Below are 14760 nucleotides of genomic sequence, written 5' to 3'. Positions count from 1 at the left end.
TTTAAAAAGCTATAATCCAAAATCTCAAAAATTCGGAAAACTGAAGAATGAAAAACTGAAAAATCGAAACGAAATATCGGAAAATTGAATAATCGAAATATTGAAAAATTCCAAAACTGAAATATCGAAAAAAGGAGAAATCGAAAAAATCCAAAAAACCACAACTCGAAAAATCGAAAATTTAAAGAACTGAAAAATGAAAAACCTGAAAAAACGTTAAGTCGAAAAATTAATCAACTAAAAAACTTAAAAATCGAGAAATCGGGAAGTCGAAAAATCAAGAAATGGGGAAACTAAAAAATCGAAAAATCTAACATTTGAAAAATCGAGAAGTCGGAAAATCGATTTGTCCATAATTCGAAAAATTTAAAATTTACAAAGTCCAAAAATTGAAAAACAGAAAAATCAAAGCATCGAAAATAGAGAAATCGAAAAATTAAGAAATCGGAAAAGCGGGATTTCGAAAAATCTATACTTTAAAAAACGGAAAAATAAAATCGAAAAATCGGGAAATTGGAAACATCGAAAAATTGAAAAATTAAAAAATAAAAACTCGAAAAATTGATAAATCAAAAAACTGGAAAATCCAAAAAAGGCGTCAAGTCAACAAATTGCTAAATCTAAAATTTAAACACGCTAAAAATTGAAAAATTGGAAAATCGTAAAACCGGAATATCGGAAAATTGAAAAATCGACAAATCGAAATTTTGAAAAATCGAGAAATTGAAGAAAAGAAAAATTTTGAAATCCGAAAACTGAAATATCGAAAGAATGGAAAAATTTAAAAATTGCCCAATAGACACGATAACCATACTTCCTATGCTGAGCAAGTAAAAAATTGGGGTTGTTGTTAAGGGTTAATTAAAATCTTCTTATTCATTGAGTACTTCGTTCCAATTTTAGTGTCAGTGTTTGTAAAATCTCTTGATGAGTCCACAAGAAAGTGCCGCGTCAACCCCCAACCTAAAACCAACAATTTCTTATCAGATATACCCGAACGGCTTGCGCAATTAATAACTAGATACACATTAAAAACTAATCCGGGGCGAGTCTTGTGCCAACTTTGGGGATTTCCGAGCAAAAATACCCCATCTCCCACAAAACTTAAACAAGGATTCTAATTAAGCTCGACCCGATCTGTTCCATTCATTTACATAATTGGAAACTGGTAATTTGTTTGCCTAATTCATACAGTTCGCCCTTTGTCTAAGCGTTTTAGACACCAAAAACAATAAAAAAATTCGTGCTGCGTTCGCATTCCTCGCGAATAACTGCAGATTTTTCCGAACAAATTCTGCATCCGTGTTGCTTTTCCGAGGAATTTTCTTTAGCTTAAAGGGATGTTCGGAATTCCGTCGTGAGCTTGTAACGTCATCTTTAACCTCCAGGGGAACAGCATAAGCGGTGCATTCGTATTTGCCGAGTGTCTATGATACTAATGTAATTTTTCCTCAAGTAGTTCGTGCAGAGAATCTTATCGTGTAAGTCATAAATTGTATCGAGCCTCCTCGGTTACCACCGGTCTTATCTCTCGTTCTTTATGACTTCCATCTACATCTTTCCAGTGCAGCGACAGGGACGGACTGGCTAAAAAAAAATTAATCGGATTCTGTTGTCGAAAGTGGAAGAATGACGTTATCTCCAAATTTTACAAAATAGTACTCCAATGTTACTTAAATTTTATAAAAGTTGTTGCCAGGTTGACTGAGAGAATAATGCCAGTGAACTTTTATCAGTGTTCTCGATAAACGACCGTTTATCGCATTCTAATATCTCAAAACATAAGCGAGATATAGATCCGAGACGCCCTACTTACGTTATAAACCGATAGGTGTAACAAAAAATTGTTTTTTGTCCTTGCTTCTGTTTACATTTACCCTTTAGAAAATTCGTGCTTTCACATTAATTGTTGTTAAAACTCCGGCAAGATAAACGACTCGACTCCAATCCATTTTAATTCCCGCAGCGTTTTATAGCGCTATAAACAGTTTTACACAAAAAATTTGCCTAATTACGACGAAATTGAATTCACCATGCGGAATCCAGCTTATGCAAATGTCATCTACTTAAAGGTATCAGAAGGATTAATAAGAAAGAACATGCAGAAAGTAACAGTTGTTATCCTTGGCTAGAAAATGTAGTTGTTACGACATTTTTATCGACCCGTGGGTAGTCTGTGGGTATTTCTTACGAGCTTAACCCGAGTATAAAACAGCGTCACTCGTAAATCGAATATTTGACATTTTTCCTTAGCCACAATGTAATATGCAAATAGAGCTAATGAGCATTGGTACTTTAAGTACTGACAGCGCTCATATTATATACGAGATATGAAAAGCTAATTCTTAGTCGAGACATTAGAGTGTTTAATAAAAGCGGAGAAAAATCGCGGAATAAAGAAGAAGGTATGCGATTATGGTAAACAGTTTCCGGGTTAAAGTAGGTTATGAAGATGATTCGCGCCGGAATAAAGCAAACGGCTAGATCGTGCTGGGCGCAATAATCACACGTGACACCGATTACACAAATCAAACGTATGAATAAATGTACTACACAATACGGTCTGACGAAACTCAAACACAAACAAACAAACAGAACCTAAGCCGACTTTTCACAGTCGCTTGCGGTTGCGGCAACATGTTGTGCAACAACGGAATCAACTTTTTGCTTTTTTTACGGCTGCTGAACATCGTATGCACTTTAAGTTTCCCGTTATCATTCGTCATATTTTCGTGCTGCCGCTACTTTGGATTTGCCGACAATGCGGATCTAAGTTTTCCGAGCTGGGAAATAAAAACGCTCCAGAAAAGTCGGATGTTAGTGGAAGCGCGGTGACGTTTTCCGGAAGCATTTTTAGATAAAATGGAAAATACTGAATATATTTCTCTCTAGAGTATATTATGTAGTATCCACTGTTGTATTAAAATTTTGATTGCGAATGCTGCTGATTTTCTAGACTTTCTAAATTTTCTAAATACTCAAGATTTTCTATTTTTTGGAAGTTCTCTAAACTCGTAGATACTATAAAAATGATTATAGTTTCTCCAGTCCTAATTTAGCTAGATTGTCTAGGTCCCATAGAGTCTCGATATTCTCTAAAAGCTTCAAACTTCAAACTTCTTTGTCTATAGCTTCTAGACATTATACTCTGTAGATATTTCAAGATCTCTAGAATTTTTATGGTTTCTAAACTCTCTATATACCCTAGACTTTCTATAATCGGTAGGTTCTCTGAATTCTATACCCTCTAGGATTTCTAGGTATCAAACTAAGGTGCCTAGATGCTCTAGACTTTCTAAAATTTCTAGATTCTATAGATTCTCTAAGCCCTGCAGGCACCTTAAACTCCCTAGACTCTCTAAATTTTCTCCAGATCCTTCAATCCTCAAATTGCCTAGATTGTCTACAGACTCTAGACTTCCTATACTTTATAGATTAAATTGTCTAAATTCATTAGGGTGTCTTTAATTTCTAGACGCTATATTCTGTTGATATTTTAGAGTCCGGACGTTTTATAGGATTTTTAGACACTAATATCTATAGAATATAGTGTTTATAAACTAGATAGCATAGATAATCTGGGTACAAAAGATCTATAAAATCTAGCAAGTCTAGAGTGTAGAGATCTTACAAAATATAGAGACTTTAAGAACCCACACATTCTCGGCAATTTAGAGATTGAAGAGGATGTAGAGAGTCTAGAAAACCTCCAGATATTTAGACAATTAAGAAACTGTAGCAGATCTAGAGAATCTAGACTTTTTTGTTTTAGGGTTTAGAGCTTTGAGAATATAGAGAACAGAAAAAGTACAGTTCAAACAGAAAAACAAATAAAATCAATGAAACCATCAGCCATGGACAAGAAGATAATTTTCTAAACTCAGAATATTTCTAGTTTCTCTAATCCTAAATTGCCTAGATTGTCTAGCGTCTCTAGAGTCTCTATTCATATTCTCTAAGATCTTCAGTATGAGCACCCTAAAGTGTTTAGCTTTACATTAACTAGATTCTCTGTCTATAGCATCTAGACATTATACTTTGTAAATATTTCAGAATCTCTAGAGTTTCTATGGTTTTTAAACTCTCTAGATTCTGTACGTTTATTAAGGTTTCTAGATATTCTGGACTTTATATAATCAGGAAGTCCTCTAGTAGTTCTAGATTTTATAGATTCTCTAAGCCCTGAATGCATTTTAAACTCCCTATTCTCTAAATTCTCTCCAGATCCTCCTATCCTTAAATTGCCTAGATTGTCTACAGATCTTCTAGACGCTATATTCTGTTGATACTTCGGAGTCTACACGTTTTGAGGATTTTCAGCTACTAACACTCTAGAGTACTTAGAAACATTAGAGAGTTCCGAGAATCTACTGGAGAGTCGAGAGATGCTCCTGATTGTAGCTAATCTAGAATAGACAGAATACATATTCTAGGCGAAGGAGATCTATAAAATCTAGCAAGTCTAGAGTATTTAGATCTTGCAGAATATGAAGACTTTAAAGAACCACATCTTCTAGTCCATTTAGAGATTGCAGACTATCTAGAGAGTCTAGAAGGCCTCCAGATATTTAGAGAATTAAGAAACTTTAGCAGATTTAGAAAATTTAGACCCCTTTGTTTTAGAGTTTAGAGCTTTGAGAATGTAGAGAGTCTAACACTTTATTGCAGTCTGAGGGAACAGAAAAATGAAATTCTACTAAAAAAACAAATAGAATCAAAGTAATCTCACCCCATCGGCCAACGGACTCCAATCCTAAATTGCCTAGATTATCTAGCTTCTCTAGATTCTCGTTATTCTCTAAGATCCTCAAACTCTAGACTTGCTAGATTTTATAAGTTTTTGGAACTCGGAAGCGTTTAGATTTGTATTAACTAAATTCTCTGTCTATAGCTTCTAGACATTATATTCTGTAGATATTTCAGGATCTGTAGATTTTTTATGGTTTCTAAACTTTCTAAGTTCTATACCTTTATTACGGTTTCTAGATACCCTAGACTTTCGATTGTCAGGAGGTTCTCTGGACTATATATCCTCTAGGCTTTCTAAAGTTTCTAGAGTCTATAGATTCTGTAAGCCCTGAAGGCATCTTAAACTCCGTAGACTTTCTAAATTCTCCTCAATCCCTAAATTGCCTAGATTGTCTACAGACTCTAGACTTCCTAGACTTTATAGATTAAATTATATAGATTCATTAGGGTGTCTTTAATTTCTAGACGCTATATTCTGTTGATATTTCAGAGTCCACACGTTTTATAGGATTTTTAGACCCTAATACTCAGAACTTCTAGGCGCTATATTCTGTTGATACTTCGGAGTCTACACGTTTTGAGGATTTTCAGCTACTAACACTCTCGAGTACCTAGAAACACTAGAGAGTCCAGAGAATCTAGTAGAGAGTCGAAAGAGACTCCTGATTGTATCTAATCTAGAGTATCTAAAAACATATAGAACCTGAAGTATCTACAGAATATAGTCTCTATAAACTAAACAGCCTAGATAATCTAGGTACAGAAGGTCTATAAGATCTAGCAATTCTAGAGTGTAAAGATCTTGCAGAATATGGAGACTTTAAGAACCCACACTTTCTAGGCAATTTAGAGTTTGAAGAGGATGTAGAGAGTCTAGAAGGCCTCCAGATATTTAGAGAATTAGGAAACTTAGATGAGGAAGAAATCTAAAATTTCTCGACTCTATATATTTCTCGTTTCTCCGATACTAAATTGCCTAGATTGTCTAGCTTCCATAGAGTCTCCATATTTTCCAAGATCTTCAAACTCTAGACTTGTTATATTTTATAGATTTTTTTAACTCTCTAGTACCGTGAGCTGTCTAAATTGTTTAAATTTATATTAACTAGACTCTCTGGCTTTAGCTTCTAGGCATTATACTCTGTAGACATTTCAGAATCTCTAGAATGTTTATGGTTTCTAAACTCTAGATTCTATACGTTTATTTGGGTTTTTAGATATCCTAGACTTTCTATAATTAGGATATCCTCTAGTCTCTGTAGGTTCTCTGAATTCCATACCCTCTAGGATTTCTAGATTTTGTAGATTCTCTAAGTCCTGAAGGCATTTTAAACTCCCTATTCTCTAAATTCTCTCCAGATCCTCCAATCCTCAAATTGCCTAGATTGTCTACAGACCTTAGACTAGCTAGACTTTAAATTATCTAGATTTATTAGAGCGTCTTTAATTTCTAGACTGTATATTCTGTTGATACTTCGAAATCTACACATTTTGAGGATTTTCAGATACTAACACTCTAGGGTACCTAGAAACCTAGAGAGTCGAGAGAGACTCCTGATTGTAGCTAATCTCGAGTATCCACTAAACATAATGTCTATAAACTAGACACCAGACAGCATACATAATCTAGGCAAAGAAGATCTATAAAATCTAGCAAGTCTAGAGTGTTCAGATCTTGCAGAATATAAAGACATTAAACAACCGCATCTTCTAGGCAATTTAGAGATTGTAGAGAATGTAGAGGGTCTAAAAAGCCTCCAGATACTTAAAGAATTAAGAAACTTTAGCAGATCTAGAGAATTTAGACCCCTTTATTTTAGAGTTTAGAGATTTGAAAATGTAGAAGGTCTGACACTTTCTTGTTTTAAATGCAGTCTGAATGAACAGAAATCGGCCAACGGACTCTAATCCTAAATTGCCTAGATTATCTAGCTTCTCTAGAGTCGCCATAATTTCTAAGATCTTCAAACACTCTAGGCTTGCTAGATATTATAGATGTTTGAAACCCTCTAGTACTCTCTAAAGCCTTTAGATTTATATTAACTAAATTCTCTGTCTATAGCTTCTAGACTACTTTATAGATATTTCAGGGTCTCTAGAATTTTTATGGTTTCTAAACTTTCTAGGTTCTATACGTTTATTAGGGCTTCTAGACACTTCCGATTATCACACGGTTCTCTAGGCTCTGTAGGTTCTCTAAACCCTCTTGGTTTTCTAAGCACCAAACTAAGGTGTCTAGATGCTCTAGACTTTCTAAAGTTTCTAGATTCTATAGATTCTCTAAGCCCTGAAAGCATTTTAAACTCCCTATTCTCTAAGTTCTATCCAGATCCTCCAATCCTTAAATTGCCTAGATTGTCTACAGACCTTAGACTAGCTAGACTTTAAATTATCAAGATTTATTAGACCGTCTTAAATTTCTAGACGCTATATTCTGTTGATACTTCGGAATCTACACGTTTTGAGGATTTTCAGATACTAACACTCTAGAGTACTAGAGACCTAGAGAGTCGAGAGAGACTCCTGATTGTAGCTAATCTAGAGTATCCACTAAACATAATGTCTATAAACTAGACACCAGACAGCATACATAATCTAGGCAACGAAGATCTATAAAATCTAGCAAGTCTAGAGTGTTCAGATCTTGCAGAATATAAAGACATTAAACAACCACATCTTCTAGGCAATTTAGAGAATGCAGAGAATGTAGAGAGTCTAGAAAGCATCCAGATACTTAGAAAATTAAGAAATTTTAGCAGATCTAGAGAATTTAGACCCCTTTGTTTTAGAGTTTAGAGGTTTGAAAATGTAGAAGGTCTGACACTTTCTTGTTTTAAATGCAGTCTGAATGAACATAAATCGGCCAACGGACTCTAATCCTAAATTGCCTAGATTATCTAGCTTCTTGAGAGTCTCCGTTATCTCCAAGATCTTCAAATACTCTAGACTTGCTAGATTTTGTAGTTTTGGAACTCTCTAGTGCTCCCTAAAGCCTTTAGATTTATATTAACTAAATTCTGTGTCTATAGCTTCTAGACTACTTTATAGATATTTCAGGGTCTCTAGAATGTTTATGGTTTCTAAACTTCCTAGGTTCTATACGTTTATTAGGGCTTCTAGACACTCTAGACTTCCGATTATCACAAGGTTCTCTAGGCTCTGTAGGTTCTCTAAACCCTCTAGGTTTTCTAAGCACCAAACTAACGTGTCTAGATGCTCTAGACTTTCTAAAGTTTCTAGATTCTATAGATTCTCTAAGCCCTGAAAACATTTTAAACTCCCTATTCTCTAAGTTCTATCCAGATCCTCCAATCCTTAAATTGCCTAGGTTGTCTACAGACCTTAGACTAGCTAGACTTTAAATTATCTAGATTTATTAGGCCGTCTTTAATTTCTAGACGCTATATTCTGTTGATACTTCGAAGTCTACACGTTTTGATGATTTTCAGATACTAACACTCTAGAGTACCTAGAAACCTAGAGAGTCGAGAGAGGCTGCTGATTGTAGCTAATCTAGAGTATCCACTAAACATAATGTCTATAAACTAGACACCAGACAGCAAACAAAATCTAGGCAAAGAAGATCTATAAAATGTAGCAAGTCTAGAGTGTTCAGATCTTGCAGAATATAAAGACATTAAACAACCACATCTTCTAGGCAATTTAGAGATTACAGAGAATGTAGAGGGTCTAGAAGGCCTCCAGATACTTCGAGAATTAAGAAACTTTAGCAGATCTAGAGAATTTAGACCCCTTTGTTTTAGAGTTTACAGCTTTGAGAATCTAGAAGGTCTGACACTTTCTTGTTTTAGGTGCAGTCTGAATGAACAGACATCGGTCAACGGACTCCAATCCTAAATTGCCTAGACTATCTAGCTCGTCTAGAGTCTCCATAATCTCTAAGATCTTCAAACACTCTAGGGTTGCTAGATTTTATAGATTTTTGGAACTCTCTAGTACTCTCTAAAGCCTTTAGATTTATAATAACTAAATTCAATGTCTACAGCTTCTAGACTACTTTATAAATATTTCAGGGTCTCTAGAATTTTTATGGTTTCTAAACTTTCTAAATTCTAAACGTTTAATAGGGTTTCTAGATACCCTAGACTTCCGATTATCAGAAGGTTCTCTAGGCTCTGTAGGTTCTCTAAACCCTCTAGGTTTTCTAAGGTGTCTAGATGCTCTAGACTTTCTAAAGTTTCTAGAAAATATAGATTCTCTAAGCCCTGAAGGCATCTTAACTCCCTCTAAATTCTCCCCAGATCTTTCAAACCCTAAATTACCTTGATTGTCTAGGTTTTCTAACATCTTTATATTCCCTAAGATCTACAAACTCTAGCAATAATAGTTTTATAGATGATTTAAATTGTTTAGATTTATTAGGCCGTCTTTAATTTCTAGACGCTATATTCTGTTGATACTTCGGAATCTACACGTTTTGAGGATTTTCAGATACTAACACTCTAGAATTTTTATGGTTTCTAAACTTTCTAGGTTCTATACGTTTATTAGGGCTTCTAGATACTCTCGACTTCCGATTATCAGGTTCCCTAGGTTCTGTAGGTTTTCTGGACTATATACCCTCTAGGTTTTCTAAGCACCAAACTAAGGTGTCTAGATGATGTAGACTTTCTAAAGTTTCTAGAGTCTATAGATTCTCTAAGCCCTGAAGGCGTCTTAACTCTCTCTAAATTCTCCCCAGATCTTTCAAACCCTAAGTTACCTAGATTGTCTAGGTTTTCTAACATCTTTATATTCCCTAAGATCTACAGACTCTAGCCTTAATAGCTTTATAGATGATTTAAATTCTCTAGATTTATTAGGTTGTCTTTAACTTCAAGACGCTATACTCTGTAGATATTCCAGGCTCTACACGTTTTGTACGAATTCTAGATAATCTAGAATGCCTAAAAACACTAGGGAGTATAGACTCCAGAGAATCAAAAGATTTGAGAAAGATTCTAAGGTATACGTAGAACCCTAAAAACATTTAGAACTTTACATATCCACAGAATATAATATCTAGAAATGATAGTCAACCTAGAGAATCATCATAGAGAATTTGAAAATTAAACAATCTAAAGACTTTAGAAAGTGTAGAAAATACTTTAATTTAGCGTCTAGAAACCCTAGAAGATATAGAGTCAGAGGATATACAGGGTATTCAGAAACCCCACAATGCATAAAGACCTTAGAACTTTTAAAAACCTTAAGGATCGTCGAGCCTGAAAAGTCTACGGAGTATAGTGTCAAGAAAATCTAGACAATTTAAATCGCCTGAACTCTAAAAATTTATGGAGCTTAGAGTAGCTAGAGAGTCCAGAAAATCTAGCAAGTTTAGGGTCCAAAGATTTTGGAGAATATTCAGGATTTAGAGAATTTAGACAGTCTAGACAGTTTAGAAATTGGAGAATCTAGAGATGCTTTCTAAGGATCAGAAATTCTCCAGAGCATAGAGAATCTAGAATATTTAGAAACTTTGGAAAATTTGGCCTCTCTAGTATGTAGATCCTAGAAAAACTAAAGAGTTGAGAAAGGCTTCTGATTGTTGCCAATCTAGAGTATCTAGAAACCCTACAAAACATATAGAGCCTAAAGAATCTACAGAATATAACGTCCATAAACTAGACAGCCTAGGGATAATCTAATAATCTAGGCACAGATGTTCTATAAAATCTAGCCAATGTAGTACAGATCTTGCAGAATGTGGAGATTTTAAACAATGTACCCCTTCTAGGCAAAATTTAGAAAGGATGCAGAGAATTTACGAAGTCTAAGACGTTTAGAAATTTAGCAGATCTAAAGAATCTATGATATTTAGACACTTTAGAAAATTTGGCCTCTTTAGTCTGTCTTGTGTTTAGAGCTTTAAGAATCTTGAAAATCTGAAAAATTTACAAAATATAGAGAACGTCCCCAGTGGTGAATATCTAGAGTTCCTAGAAAGCCTAAAATATATAGAGTCCTGATTATAGACAATATAGGGTATCTAGTAATCATACAAAACTTTTAGAGCCTGAAGTAAAACTGCTTCTTGTTTTTAATTTAATTTGAAAAAATCTGGTCGACTCCCACCCACCCTTGCAGGTCCGTACTGCCCCATTTGCTCCAAATCACCATACGTGCGCCGTAAGTGAGTTATTTTTCAAAGCAATGACGCGTTAAGGTCGTCACCGCCCACATAATTGCCAATATAATTTAAAACTGCTGCAGTTGCCCGACGAGTTCTTCCCATCTTCAGCTATGTCTTTGAAATCGGATCGCCGCTCGCCGATTGAAAAAACGAGAAAAAGAACGACCGACGACATGCCACACCGCACCGTCAATAAATAAAGAATTTTTCAGCGTTTTTCCATCGGCTTGTCGAATTAAACCAACTGTGACGTATCACCGTGTGATATTTGGAACTGGTTCCGCAACAGGTCCATTGACTTAAGCGCAAGGACCTTTCCGCCTACGAAAAAGTGCCCAAAGTGGGCGGCCGAACACACAGATTAGCGGAATTCGGTTTTTTTCAGTAAAGTGGCTGCGCAGGGGTCGGAATTACGAGACTTGTTATTCGCGGTTTTTGGCAATGATCTAATGACTAATAAAAGTTGCTCTAATCCGTCAATAAAGTAGAATCATTGACAAATATGAGAGGGAATAAACCCATCGTTGTCGTTTTTACCCGGAAACCGTCCGCATTCTCACCCATGAGTCAGCCAACCCATATTCGGCACCTTTTTTTGGAAATTAAACACCACGGCCACTCGCAGCGTGTCCAATCGATAATTCTAATTACAACGTGCTGAAGTTCCGGAATGTTAAAGCCCGTCACACAAATTGATTTTCAATTATAATTAAACTGAGCGAAAGACAATATCCAATAAAATATTTTAATGCACTTTAACATAATTTATCACTAAGAGCGACAGAATCGATTATTAATAAGACGTTTAAAGTAAACAAAATGGAGCTGGGGGGTACTGGTTGCTGGAGTCTTGAAATAGTTTGAGTAGTTTGTCGTCGTATGAATAAACACAACCTTTGGAGGCTGAAGGGTCCACACAAACGGGTCTGTTTCCACTGAAATAGTTTTTATCACAGCTGAGTTTCACTTCGTTGTCGTTCAACCAACGTAAGAGTAGGTCTAGGCAAGGACACCTCCAAGGATTCCCACCTAGGGACATCGATTTTAACCCGTTGAGTCGAAAGAGAAAGTTCGACGACAAGTACATGAGTCGGTTGTGGTCGAGGTAGAGAACACCCAGTTGGGTTAGCCCTCCCATGGGCAGAACCCCACCATCGACGGTTTTTAAGACATTGTTGCTCAAAACCAGAGTGTTCAAATTTGGAGTCCCCCCAAAACTCCTCGGTTCTATCACCGAAATGAAATTGAAACCCAAATTGAGCACTTTCAAACCCAACAAACCCTCGAGCATGTAGTTGGTTATTTGGGTCAGGTTATTTCCATGCAGCCACAATCTTTCAAGCTTCCCAACGTCACTAACATAGTCTTGAACATTGAACTCGGTTAAGTAATTGTTGTCCAAATAAAGCCGTCCCAAATTTGGCAGACCAGCGAAAGCGAACTTCTCAATCGTCGCAACTTGGTTTTTAGAAACAACCAAAGTGTCCACTGTTAAGTTATTAAAAACATTTTTCTTGATCTCAGTTAAATTGTTACCACTAAGTCTCAACTTCTCCAGTTGTGTTAACGTCGAAAATGCCCCCTCCTCGATGTTTTTGACCCCACATTGCGTCACCCCCAACACTTTCACCCTCAAATCCCGAAAAACTCGTGCTCCGATTCGCTCGATTGGGTTGGCTACGAGACTCAAAGTTTTCAGGTTGTGGAAGTTCCTGAATGCGTCGTCGGGGATTTTGTTGACTGCTTTCGTAACACTGAGGTCTTCAATTTTGCTTGCACTTTCAACCGGAACTGTTTTAAATTCGTCAAGGTTAGTCCCAGAGATGGCTACTCTTTTTTGTAAAGTATGAGTAGATTCGGTGTATAAGTCTTGTAAAGTGTCACAATAACTCGCGTTTCTGCTAATAATACACTTCGGGTGGGTGTTTTTCGAAGTGAGCACTAAAATCAGTGCGAAGAGGCAGCGACTGGAGGCAGCTGAAGCCATCGCTCGACTAGGATTTACTTCAATTAAAGTTGTTTGTGTACGGAATTGCTGTGTGATTCCCTGAGTTGGTGCGCTTTTTGTGGAAATTAAATGCTTCGTAGAAATTACGAAGATGAGTCAGGGAAATATTTTTATATTAACTATTTTAAAGCTGTCTCTTCGCACCTCTGCAAGATAAATTAGTCGGTGGTTTGAGTTCTGCCGTATTGATTCACTTCGGTGGCCATTTATCATTCACTGACAAACTGACATTTATCAATCCTTTATTTGTTTTCGAGCAACGGGGAGAATTTTCCGTTTTGGAGGTTTTCATCTTGATCGTTAAATATTTTTATAACGTTGCGATCCAGTTGTTTAATGTAGTGAATATTATTTAAATTTAAATTTTATAAAATGGCGTAGGTACCCCTCCACTTGTGGTTTATGAATCCGTGTTGAATTGTTATAACACTGTACAATTTAACTTTGAAATTGCAAAAATCAAGCGTTTTAATACAAATTTTGTGACAATTTTTCAAATTATCAATTTCGCGCTTTTTCGAATTTCGATATTTCAATTTTGGAATTTTATAGTTTTTTGATTCTTTAATTTTCCAATTTTTTTGGCGATTATTCAATTTTTCGATATTTCAGTTTTGGGATTTTTCAATTTTTCGATTTTTTTTCGCTTTTTAAAATTTTCGATGCCTCAAATTTGTATTTTTCGATTCCGCAACTTTTTCTGAAATGTTTCGATTTTTTAATTTTTGGCGTCTCCAAATTTTCGATTTTTCGATTCCTCTACATATTTCTCGATTAATCTATTTTTTGCTTTTTCGATTTTTCGATTTTCCCGCTTTATTTCTCCACTTTTCAGTGTCTCAATTTTCCAAATTTCCAATTTTTCAGTTTTTAAATTTTTCGATTTTCCAATTTTTCGATTTTTCAATTTCACGATTTACCGACATTTCCATGTTTCGATTGTTCAGTTTCCCGATTTTTCAATTTTTCTATTTTTTACATTTTGAATTTTTCAATTTTTAATTTTTAGATTTTTAAATTTCTCGTTTTTCTTCAGTTTTTCAATTTCCCGATTTTTCGATTTTTCGATTTATCTTTTTTTACATTTTAAATTATTTAATTTTTAATTTTTCCATTTTTTAAGTTTGGGCTATTTCAATTTCTCGACTTTTCGATTTCTGGATCTCTTGATGTTTCGATCTCGAGTTTTCAGTTATTTAATTTTTTCTTGTTCCGATTTTTCATTGTCGATTTCCCAATTATTTGACATTTCAGTTTTGAGATGCATATTAAGATTTTTTGATTTTTCCGTTTTTTCATATCTCAATTTTTCCATTTTTCAATTCCTAATTATTTTTGGCGTTCCCAAAACCTCGATTTTTCGATTCCTCTATTTCTGGAATAATCGATTTTTTGATTTTTCCACTTTTCGATTTCTGGATTTTTCGACTTTTCAATTTTTCAATTTTACGAGTTTTAGTTTTTCAATTTTTCAATTTTTTGATTTTTAAAAGAAGTTGGTTTCTCAATTCATCGACTTCCCGAATTTTCGATTTCTCAGCGGCTTGATATTTCGATTTCTCAATTCAATTTTTCAATTTTTCGATTTTTCAGCTCAGCGATTTTTTTTATCTTCCAATTTTTCGATCTACTGATTTTTAAATTTTTTGATTTCCCAATTTTTTCAATCTCTTGATTTTTGTGTTTTCCGAATCCCAAATTTTTCCATATTCTAAAATTCTAGATTTTTTGATTCCTTGAGTTCTTGTTCCTTTGATTTTTTTGTTTTACGATTCTTTGATGTCTTAATTTCCCGATGTTTTTATTTTTTAATTTTTCAGTTTTTCGATTTCTCGACTTTCCAGTGTTTCGATTTGTCGATTTTTCGAAT

At 35.0% G+C, this 14760-nt stretch overlaps 2 protein-coding genes across 2 annotated transcripts in view; both read right to left on the bottom strand.

The window, feature by feature from the left end:
• Pot (papillote) overlaps window positions 1–14760 on the bottom strand; it is a 99099-nt gene that overhangs the window by 20230 nt on the left and 64109 nt on the right. The window lies entirely within an intron of this gene.
• LOC135125515 (leucine-rich repeat-containing protein 15-like) lies at window positions 11614–12869 on the bottom strand. The gene has a single exon (XM_064051176.1). It carries the CDS (start codon window positions 12867–12869, stop codon window positions 11688–11690), a length of 1182 nt encoding a protein of 393 aa, XP_063907246.1. The 3' UTR covers window positions 11614–11687.

The sequence above is a fragment of the Zophobas morio genome, unplaced genomic scaffold, assembly GCF_036711695.1.
Source record: "Zophobas morio isolate AGI-343-1 ecotype UQ-CSIRO unplaced genomic scaffold, CSIRO_AGI_Zmor_V1 ptg000008l, whole genome shotgun sequence".
NCBI lineage: Eukaryota > Metazoa > Arthropoda > Insecta > Coleoptera > Tenebrionidae > Zophobas > Zophobas morio.
Note: the sequence above shows the minus strand (reverse complement) of the source record. Positions and strands in the feature narration are given on the sequence as shown.